Raw genomic sequence first — 11,938 nt, forward strand, 5'->3', positions numbered from 1 at the left:
TTCCCTTCTGCAATTCTTCTGTAGAACATTACAAATGTCAGCTGTCAGTGGTGGAGATGAGTTAGGACCAAGTGATAGAACGTTAGCCTAACCTTATTTACCAAAACGCATACCGCCGCTCCATCTTACATGTAAACCTCGCTTCAATGTATTTGTTTCTTCCCCAGTCATGAAGGGAGCATTTATCAGACGCTGGGCTAAAGAAACACAAAACAGATAAGAAAATATAATAAATGTTAGCTGCAGGAATCAAATCTATTTTGACATTTTGTATTTTAACCACAAGCGACAACAAAACGTCACTTTCATGCAAAATCAATCTCACAGCAAGAATTTTAAAGAAAACTAGCATTCCTCAAGTATTTTTTATAATAAGCTTAGCTGTCAGTGGCTCTCTATCATGTGCATAATTAGCATAGATTTTTAGTGAGGGGGATTTTTAGTCCCTACAAAATCTGTGGGATTCTGGCTCATTGTGGCCTAACTAAGAATGCTGTAAAACTCCTGTAAAAAAAACAATCCTTATTAAATTATTTGTATATGTTTCAAGTATTTTAAAAAGGAACTGTAACCAAGGGTTGAGCATCATCCCAATCAGTAGCTGATACCCCCTTTCCCATGAAAAATCTTTTCCTTTTCTCAAACGGATTATTAGGGGGCTCTGTATGGCAGATTTTGTGGTGAAACCCCTCCCACAGTGTGATGTCAGCACCAGGGTGCTGACATCACACTGTGGGAGTCTTATTGCATTGTGGGAAAAATAACAGCTGTTTCCAACTGACAAAAATGCATCCTCTCTTTCCATAGACTTCACCTGCTAGCAGTAAAGATGACAACATGTGATACATTTCAGAATGTAAATCATAGAGAGGAAAGATTTTACAATGGACAAACACTGACTAAATCATTTATAAAATAATTATTGTAACAATTAAGCACTTTTTTTCATGATGTTAGTTTCACTGCAGTTCCTTTTTAACAACCTGCATTACACTGAAATACCTGTGTTTACCTAATCTCACTTCTGACCTCTCCATATCATTTATTCATAAAACTATCTTGCATGGTGTGTCAGCTGTTACTAAGAAAAACAAAAGTTTGCTTTCTTAAAACAGAAAGAATTTATGATAATTCAGGTTGGAGTGAGCTCTGAGATGTCTCCCAGTGCAACACTGCTGAATATATGCAAATTAACCATTGTTACCCTTAGAAGCTAAACACCCCTCCAGAACCGCTGGAATGGAATGATGTGTCAGTTTGTTAATTTGTACAGAGCCAGAATAATCCAACATGCATACAGACTGTTTCGGATTGTTTGATCCTCATCAGTGCATGGCATGGATTAATTTGGCTGTATTGAGTAGGGCTTGTAACACCGAGAGGTACAGACTAACCAGCAAGCTCATGGTGAACCAGAACTCTAAGAAGAGAGTGATCTCTTCCAATTGCTGCATATATATAGCAAGCAATGTCAGGCTGGGAACACACTTAGCAGAAACGCTAGCGTTGCGGAAAATGCAGCATTTTTGCCTGCAATGGTAGTCAATGGGTCGCATAAAAAACGCATATAAAAAACAGATATGCGTTTTGTATGCGTTTTATAATATGTGTTTTTAAAAATGCTGGTTTTGTTGCATATTTTTCAAAAACACATCAAAAGCGCACATAATGAAAGTCAATGGTGACGCAATGTAATGCGTTTTGTATGCATATTTCATGCATTTTATATGCGTTTTTTAAAATGTTTTCTGATGTATTTCTGCTTCCTGTTGTCTTCCTAGTGATTTGCATAAAACGGAATAGAAAAACGCATGGAAAGCGCATACATATATGCAGAGGCGTATCTAGAGGGGTGCAGGCATGGCTTATGCCATGGGCGCCATACCACCATGGGCGCCATACCTGCTTCTGTACTGGGCTGCAATGCCTGCTTTTGTGCTGCGCTGCCATGCTTGCCTCCGTGCCTCCCCGTCACTTAGATCTCATATCAGATTCATTCCGTTATCCGGGGTACATGGCAGTAGTAGAAAAGAGGACAGAGAGGGAAGAAGAGATATTTCTAGAAAAGTTACTTCAGCAATGTCACGAGTCAAAAAAAACAAACACAGGCAGCCATAACACATGTATGTGAGAAAGTATGCTGTTTTTAGACGAAAAGGGGGCTCTAACGGGAGGGAGCGGGGAGGAGGGGTGCAATTTCTGTGTTTGCCATAGGCTCTATATTACCCAGGTACGCCCCTGCATATATGCAAACAGCAGATGCATTAAAATGCACGCAAAACGCAAGAAAAACATAAAAACGTTATGTCAGAAAACCTTTCATGCACTGACAAGTGTGCACCCAGCCTTATGGATGTGAGGATCTCTCCTCCTTGTGGAATGAATGCATCATTGTAGTTAACCCGCCATTGAAGCTGTAAATGTGTGAAGAAAACAATAAAAGCTATTTCATGGTTTGTGCAGTTATAAAACAATGAAACAAATAGTAAAAATCAAGCTTTGAGTATCTTTAACACAAGCTATATACTGGTACTGTAGCTTCCAGCAAGTTTCCTAAAGTAACTTCAGATTAACAATAAAATATAGTATGCAAAGGACCACAATTGTGAAAACTGTAAAATGTAAAACATATCCATAAGATGTACGTCTCCCAGAGTAAAGCCGCATCTACACGAGTAGATGCGGCCGCGATGCTCCTTATCAATCGAGCCGCATCAGCGGCTCGATTGATAAGATCCAACAGGACGGATCTCTGCACCGCCGATTCCCTGCTCGCTCCCCGCGAGGGGACAATGGCAGGGAATCGAGCGGAAGATAAGCGGCGCCGGCGGGGACGAGCGGGGAATCGAATGCAGCGCACGCGCAGCGAGCGGGGACTTGGCGGGCACGCGGAAGAGGCGATCCGGCGGCTAATCGAGCCGCCGGATCGCTGCAATGTCCCATAGTGTAGATGGGGCTTTAGATGCACTATAAATCACCTTTTTTCTATGTTGCTGTCGCTTACAGTAGGTAGTAAAAATCTGACAGGTTTTGGACTAGCCCATCTCCACATTGGGGATTCTCATTATTTCCCTTATTCTTTACAAAAGCACTCCATGGTAAGGATCGGTACAATGATAGTGGCTGGCCACCCTATTTTGACAGCTGATTTGAGCAACTGGCATTCAGTAAGGGTACGTACAGACATACGATAACGATCGTTCGTTCTGAACGACGAACGATGTTAAAGGAGGTATCGGCCGATGATCGTTTGAAGAAAGGCTACTTTGAACATCGTTCGTGTACGAACGATCTTGGAACGAGCGTTGCGTGCGCAACATGATTTATAAACTGATTTCAAACACAAGTGTGAAAAATAACTGTTTGAGCATGTGCAAAGCTTTGAGAACGAACGATCAACGACCGATCGTTGTACAGACATTACTTTTTGAACGATGGTCGTTGGAAAAGATCTGGCAGAATGGATCATTCTTTACCAACGACATATCTCGTTGGTCGGTCGTTTTAACGATCGTTCGTGCACTTTTTATGAACGATCGTCGGGCAATGCCGTCGGTAACGATCGTTTTAAACGACTATAGTCGCATGTCAGTACGCACCCTAAGTGGCACTGTTAAAAATAAAGAAAGCTATGAGATTCCCCCATGAGGAGAACTTACTTATTGGCACTTTTTCATCTGCAGAGTGCTGACAAGTTTGGCTTTAGGAGAGAACTTGAGAGAAAAAGTGAATTGAATAAGGGCCCTGATCTCTTTTAGTCCATTGATACTCAAGTACTATTAAAAATACCAGTCCAATTTTATTTAGTATTATGGCTTATGGGCAGATTAAATTAGGAGCCTTTTGAACAAAAAGCACAGAACATTTCACAGATATGGCCTCACTGGTGCAAGTCTGTTCACTAACATTATATGTTGGCATACTTTTATTTTTCCAGTGTCAGTATTTGTATCTACATCAGTGTGTCCGAGATGTCTTGAGAGCCAGAAAGCTACGCAATGAGCAGGACAACCCTTTGTTTCCGATATATGAGAATGTGAATCCAGAATACCATAGAGGTAAGGACTTCAAAAGCAAAATTAAAAAACACAGTAAACTGCTTTGACATTTGCATTTGAACATACATTACTGTCTTTTCTCTTACAGAAAATGTATACGCCAGACATTAAATTCCTCAATGTCACCTGCCACAGTCCAACCCAAGCTACAAGTCCTAGAGCACTAAGTACCGCTAGCCATGTTGTCTGTCTTTGTAATTTATTAGCTTGGCCATTTTGTAAGGTATATGTAATTTAACTGTATAATACTTTTTCATGGTATATGTAAATATATTGTACATATATTTGTTTATGGATAATTTGCCTATGTACTGTTCCAGAATGTTTTTTTTTCCAGTTTAAATTGAATTTGGGAAGAAACATTATGACATTGTAATGTATGACCTCTTACATTGTGTCAATGTGTCTGACACAATTGCATTATTGCATTGACACTTCTGTGACATATTAGGCAGTCACATCTTTGCCAGGAATGTTCTGTCAGCCTGTGCTTGGCTGAGAATGTTATTGTTTTATATGAGTGAACCGTATGTCAGATTGATCAGTAGTTCCAGCTATATAGAGATATTGGAATAATATAAAAAAAAAGTGGTAGTGTTCCTGTATTAGCTGGTTTATTCCTGGCCTAGTGCCTTCCTATAAGACATGTAATGTGACTAATCAATTCACTAACCAACAAGGAGTCAGAGCAGTCCGCTCAGTTCTTACAGTCCATCGTTGCTGAAGATTTGCTGTAAATTGAGAAGCATTTAAAGCAATTTTCAGAGATATAGGCAGGACCTCGGATATTTGACATGAAAGTAGCATGTGGCTGAAATATTTTCCAATCCTTTGCACACTTGTTAGCGTAAAGGGAACCCAAGGTGAGAGGGATACGGCGCATGCCATGTTTATTTCCTTTTAAACAATACCAGTTGCCTGGCAGTCCTCCTGATCCTGTGCCTCTAATACATTTAGCCATAGACCCTGAACAAGTATGCAGCAGATCAGGTACTTTGACCCAGCTTACTCAGGGTTTACTGGATTAGCCATACGCTTGTTCCAGGGTTTTGACTCAGACGCTACTTATGCCAGAAGATCAACAGGGCTGCCAGGCAACTGGCATGGTTTACAAGGAAATAAAGATGACAGCCTCCATATCCCCCTCACCTCGGGCTGCCCTAGCCGACTGTCTGCAGTCAGGTCAGGGACTAACTTTCTGTATAAGCCAGCCCTTAGGACCAAACATAAGCAGACAACTAGCCACCTGCCAGGTCAGAATTTCAGGCTGACTGCTATTGAACTGCAACTGAAGGTCCCCTGCTTCTCCCCCCTACTCTACACATGTCCTCCTCTCCAGCAGTCTACATTTCCATGCAGATATTAAATACTTGTTGACCAATGCGATAATTTACAATTGCTTCAGGTGACAGCTTGATGTCTGTATAGGCATCCCCACTCCTCTGCACTCAACCCAGTCTGGGGCATAGCAGTCAACTGTGTTTTATTTATTCTGCTGATTACTGTTGTATTCCCCCACACATCTTCCACCTCTCCTTTTCCCTATTTTACAGTACAGTAGATGGCAATCAGCTAAGCCAAGTGTGTATGTCTGTGCTGAGATAGTTGCTTACGGAAACTAAAAATAATAGGTGGATTGTGCGTTTCACTGCTCAGCTAGAATTTAAAACCTGTTCATAGCTGTAAATCGAATACATGTACAGATGACTGCCACCACTAAATGTGCCTTATCCTAACTGGCAGACAGTCTACATCCACAGGCTGTGAAAAGCACAGTTATGGTCTCCAATGCTACATAGCTCAGTCTCTGAAAAGGCAAACACATATTTGTAATTGTCATCAACTTCTCTTTTTTTTCGCTATCTTTTGTATTTTGGGTTAACAAATTCTTAAAGAGAACCTGAAGTGAGAGTATATGGAGGCTGCCAAATTTGTTTCCTTTTAAACAATACCAGTTGCCAGGCTGTCCTGCTGGCTGGCATCAGTAGTGTCTGAATCACACGCCTGAAACACGCACACAACTAATCTTGTCAGATACATCTAACCTGCATGCTTGTTCAGGGTCTATGTATTAGAACGTATCAGAGGCAGAGGAGCAGCAGGAGTGCTAGTCAACTGGTATTATTTAAAATGAAATAAACACCTCAGCTTCCATATCCCTCTCACATAAAGTTCTCTTTAAATGGAAAATTAGTACAGTCTGATTGTGCTGCAGAACTGAATTCTTAAAGTAATTGCTAGAGATGCTTGTTTTGACTAACATGGATAATACAGCTATAATAGAAGCTAAATAGGAAGACTGACAAGGGAGACAAGTTATATAATGCTGGCATGTAACTAATGGTGCTTCTATGTATTACTGACTGAACATGCCTATTAGATCACTGAGCCTTTACATTTTACTGCATGTAGCCAACAGGCTAAAAAGTATGAAGATTTTGTAATGTACACTGTAACAGGTAGATATTAAGTATGTGCTTAATAAATGTTATGGCATTTTGTCCACAGGATACTGTAAATGATAGCACTTTGACCTTTCTGCTTATTTCATTGACAACTGCGTTCTTGCAGGAAGTGAATGCAGTGATAACTGTATATATTTATATTGACAGCTTTATAAAGAGCTTTATATCCGATATACAGATTTATACTGAAGATATTTTTGTATAAAAGTTAGCCTAATAAAGCGATGTACTGGATTACGAAAGGTTTTATTTCATGGCCTAATATTCACTCATCCTGACACATTCAATGGCATAGAGAGCACTGGAGTTTGCATCTGGGTCACCCATATGAGCCATTTCCAGCAAAGGTTTGTTAAATGTGATGGAGATTTGGTTACCATGGTAATTAGAATGTTCTTTGCTAAGTGGTCAGTGCATGATGTGCTAGTTAAATGAGCATCCTGGTTCAGTGAGTTGTAATACAGGATTGTACTAGTTCTTTTCACATTCTGTAGATGCTCAGAAGACTTTCATCTTTAGGCTTGTGGCATTGTGATACCTAGTGCTGAAATCACATCACATCGCTTTAACGTCATTAAAGGCAGATTTGATTGTTTTTATCATTTGGTTTCAGAGGGATGTCAGAGGAATGAGGCGTATTAATTCCCAAACCAGAAACTAATCCAAATGAAACACACAGGAACAATGCAGTAAATGATTTCCTACAAACATCATTTAAATATGCAGACGTGATTTATAGGTTAATTACTGTAGCATCCAACACTCAGTGTCCATTCTGTGAATTCCTGATTTTTTAATGAGCATTGATCTTACTTTAATGAGTCCATTTAACACGAAGAACAGTTACATTCAATTTAACGGTGTAAGCAGTCCTCAAAACTACATCTGTAAAAGATTGACTTCATCTAAACTTCAGCGCTGTATAAGCAATGAAAATTATGGTGGGATTGGAGTTTGTAAGGTTGTATACATCACCCACCAAAGGCCTAAACCTGCTGACTTACTAGCATTGACAAGCCAGCAAAATACTTTTTGTTTAATATAAAGCCCACTTATATATACTGACCTTTGTAAAGTCCACAATACAAACAAAATTCTGTCCTTTCAGACTTTATTAAGCATTTCAGGGCATTTTTCACCTTATGGACGAGAGGAAATTTCACCTGTCAGCGCTTCTTCCATTCATTCCCCAATAACTTTATTACTACTTATCACAGCGAAATGATCTAAACCTTGTTTTTTCCGCCACCAATTAGGCTTTCTTTGAGTGGTAAATTGTGCTAAGAATTAGTTTCTTATAAATGCATTATAATGGGAATAACAAGAAAAAAATGGGAAAAAAAATCATTATTTTTCAGTTTATTTTTATTTCCCAAAGTCAGTAGGTGTGTTTTACTATTTGGCCACAATATGTCCCTAGTGAGCAATGTACGCTAATTGGGATACAATGTATCACTACATTGTAACCAGGGAAGTGACGTAGGCTTCCATCGGAAGCCTCCGATCACAGCGGCGGCGAGGAGGTTATGAATGGAAACATTGTTTCCATTCATAAATGTAACAACCGGGCGGCGGAAACGACGGCGGGAGATAGCGCGGTGGCTCCATTACAGAATAAACAATTGAACAAAAACAGTGTTTATTCTCGGCGGACATGCTTGGATTGGCACAGGGGACTGCCAATCCCCTCTGCTAGCACCCGTCCCTGAGGCTCTAGCTCACGTCCGCACGGCTGAAATGGTTAATAAGACATACTTCTTAATTTAATATCAGCCAGTGTGTAGCTGTTTCTGAATGGATAATCTGCTATCATCAGTAGGGCTAACTGAGTGAATATACTTTGAATGTATTCTTTATGTAGTCGCTCATACTAAATAGAAACTGTAAGATTGTACAATCAAGATTGTATCATTAGCGGGCACCTTCAAGCCCCCCCCCCCCCCCCACCCCCAACCTCAGAGAAGCAACAAGCTGATCATGTGACTTGTCATATGCAGCAGGTTTCCCTAACAACATGACAACAGAAACTGCTGAAAGCCCACTACAAAGGAAAAGTATCAGTAAAAACGTTGTTAATAATAAGATATATATATACAGTGGCTTGCAAAAGTATTCGGCCCCCTTGAAGTTTTCCACATTTTGTCACATTACTGCCACAAACATGAATCAATTTTATTGGAATTCCACGTGAAAGACCAATACAAAGTGGTATACACTTGAGAAGTCGAACGAAAATCATACATGATTCCAAACATTTTTTACAAATAAATAACTGCAAAAAGGGGTGTGCGTAATTATTCAGCCCCCCTGAGTCAATACTTTGTAGAACCACCTTTTGCTGCAATTACAGCTGCCAGTGTTTTAGGGTATGTCTCTACCAGCTTTGCAAATCTAGAGACTGAAATCCTTGCCCATTCTTCTCTGCAAAACAGCTCCAGCTCAGTCAGAATAGATGAACAGTGTTTGTGAACAGCAGTTTTCAGATCTTGCCACAGATTTTCAATTGGATTTAGATCTGGACTTTGACTGGGCCATTCTAACACATGGATATGTTTTGTTTTAAACCATTCCATTGTTGCCCTGTTTTTATGTTTAGGATCGTTGTCCTGCTGGAAGGTGAACCTCCGCCACAGTCTCAAGTCTTTTGCAGACTCCAAGAGGTTTTCTTCCAAGATTGCCCTGTATTTGGCTCCATCCATCTTCCCATCAACTCTGACCAGCTTCCCTATCCCTGCTGGAGAGAAGCACCCCCAGAGCATGATACTGCCACCACCACCATATTTGACAGTGGGGATGGTGTATTCAGAGTGATGTGCAGTGTTAGTTTTCCGCCACACATACATTTGCAATTTTGGCCAAAAAGTTCCGTTTTGGTCTCATCTGACCAGAGCACCTTCTTCCACATGTTTGCTGTGTCCCCCACATGGCTTGTGGCAAACTGCAAACGGGACTTCTTATGCTTTTCTGTTAACAATGGCTTTCTTCTTGCCACTCTTCCATAAAGGCCAACTTTGTACAGTGCATGACTAATAGTTGTACACACAGGTGCACTCTATTTAGTCATTAGCACTCATCAGGCAATGTCTATGGGCAACTGACTGCACTCAGACCAAAGGGGGCTGAATAATTACCCACACCCCACTTTGCAGTTATTGATTTGTAAAAAATGTTTGGAATCATGTATGATATTTGTTTCACTTCTCACGTGTACACCACTTTGTGTTGGTCTTTCATGTGAAATTCCAATAAAATTGATTCACGTTTGTGGCAGTAATATGACAAAATGTGGAAAACTTCAAGGGGGCCGAATACTTTTGCAAGCCACCGTATATATATATATATATATATATATATATATATATATATATATATATTCCCCAATTTAACCCAGCATTTACCAGTTTAATCCAATGTAGTAGTGCTGTACAATACAGCCTCTCCCCCACTTGATGATGGTTGGTGCATTCAGGGCATTCAGAAGCCAATGATCACCTGGCAACACAAATATGTGGTTACTGCTCTCTTGAGTTGAATTTATCAGCCTGCCTCGCTTCCCTAAGGATGTAAGAAACCCCTGTAATAGGGACAGGTAATTACGCTTAACTCTTCAGGCTGAGTAGTCTGCCTGTTGCTGCCAGCTGGCATCACTTACTGTTCTGGCAGATTTATACCACTGTATCAGTCTTGCCTGGTGATAAGGACTGCAGTCACAGGAGAGGATTGAGAGACACACTTATTTTCTGCTCTCTGAGATGATCAGTGGCTTCTGAATGGCAATTCAACGCCAACAGACAAGAGAGTCTCTTTGCAAAGGTCCCAAAATCCATCATTTGCAGAGTACAGTGAACCGTTCCTCCAGGATACTGTCTTTCATCAGATTCTACTTTATAGAGATATTCAAACTAAAGGTGGCCGCACACAGTTTAATAAAAGCCATACGTTTTCAGCGGATTCAATCAGTTTGATTAAATCTGCCTGAAATCTGTTACTGCACTAAAACTTGTTCATTTACTGCTGTTTGAGTATCAGGGTCTGGTCAATCAAAAATGCATTCAGGCAGGCCAGACAAATTTGACTGACTTTTCACTAAACCGGTTGTTTTGGACAGTATTGGCTTTAATTCATCACTGAGACATGGAAGTGGGATCTGAGGACAGGAGTGGGAGTCAAGGCAGGTTCTCTCCTCTGAGGTTATACTGTATTTCTAACTTGAAAATGGATAAAGAGTCAATTTCCTGCCCATATGATCAATTCAGATACAGAATATAACTAACTGGCCTTCCATTTCATTCCATTCCACGTGAGGACAGCATAAGGTAGACTTTATATGATAAATGATAATCCATGAGTCAAATGTTGACCAATGCACAAGTATTAGTACACGGGACATACACATGCACTGTTTGGAGCATGATGCAGGGCTACTGCCATGAATGTTGCCCTTTCCCCGCACTCATGCACAGAGCATGGAAGATGCAGTCAATATTTCCAACCCAACAGTTTTTATATTTTGATGAGGCTGTTGCCATATCTAATGATGCTAAAATAAATATGCAGCAAGGGTATAAACTGCACATCATGAGGCCCCCAGCAAAACTTTGGTGGAGCTCCCCCCTGTTAACACCCCTTTCCCTGGTGAACCTCACTGCCTGGAGGCCCAACTTGCAGGGTTTCATAAAATAAGTGTGGACTTTATGATCTTCACACCCATAACAAGTGTAGCTACAAAAACAACCAATGTGGTGGATGGACCCCTATAACAGAGAGAGGGAAGGTTAGTAGTTGGGAGGCTCCTCATAGTTTTGGGAACTCTGCAGTTTCAGGGCCTGCCCCCCATAGATACACCCCTGATCTGCGGTTCTTACAAATATATTAAAAAAAATAAGTGATTGTAAGAAATGCAGACACAAATGACTATGTCCAGAAGGCCCCAAAATATGAATTCTTAAAACCCTCTACATAATGCAGCATAATTTATGTAGACCTGCCCTAGCCTCTAGTCATTGCAGCACTGGATATGAGGGCAATGGGTGTGGCACTAGATTCTGCAAGGGTCCACTCTAACATGGACTGTGTGATATAGTGTGGTTGGGGGGCTGTACAGCAGTGACCAGCAATGAAATTACTGCAGCTAGTGTCGTTGAATCAGCAAACTTCAGATCTGTATGTCAGTTGATGTTTCATTGTATTTCTAAAGGATGAGAGACATAACTTTCATACCCTATTTAGAATAAGATAAGAGCTGTAGCTTGAAATAATTTACTAAAGCAACCATCTGTTTGTAATTTATGTTTACCCATATTTATTTAAGTATTACTTGTATTGTTGTCAAGTATTCATAATATAATTATAAAAAATGTATTTTATAATTAGGCTGGACATTTTCTACTTTACCAATAAGCTTTATGGTATATA

At 40.3% G+C, this 11,938-nt stretch overlaps 1 protein-coding gene across 2 annotated transcripts in view; it reads left to right on the forward strand.

Annotated features, from left to right (window-relative positions):
- Window positions 1-8,622, forward strand: part of LOC137563769 (receptor-type tyrosine-protein phosphatase beta-like) — a 120,483-nt gene extending 111,861 nt beyond the window's left edge. For both annotated transcript variants that reach the window (XM_068276680.1, XM_068276681.1), the window contains 2 exons: window positions 3,938-4,058; window positions 4,147-8,622. In XM_068276680.1, coding sequence (XP_068132781.1) covers window positions 3,938-4,058; window positions 4,147-4,169 — 144 coding nt within the window. In that variant the 3' untranslated portion in view covers window positions 4,170-8,622. The remainder of the gene's footprint in view (window positions 1-3,937; window positions 4,059-4,146) is intronic.
- The last annotated feature ends 3,316 nt before the right edge of the window (window positions 8,623-11,938 follow it).

The sequence above is a fragment of the Hyperolius riggenbachi genome, chromosome 3 (assembly GCF_040937935.1).
Source record: "Hyperolius riggenbachi isolate aHypRig1 chromosome 3, aHypRig1.pri, whole genome shotgun sequence".
NCBI lineage: Eukaryota > Metazoa > Chordata > Amphibia > Anura > Hyperoliidae > Hyperolius > Hyperolius riggenbachi.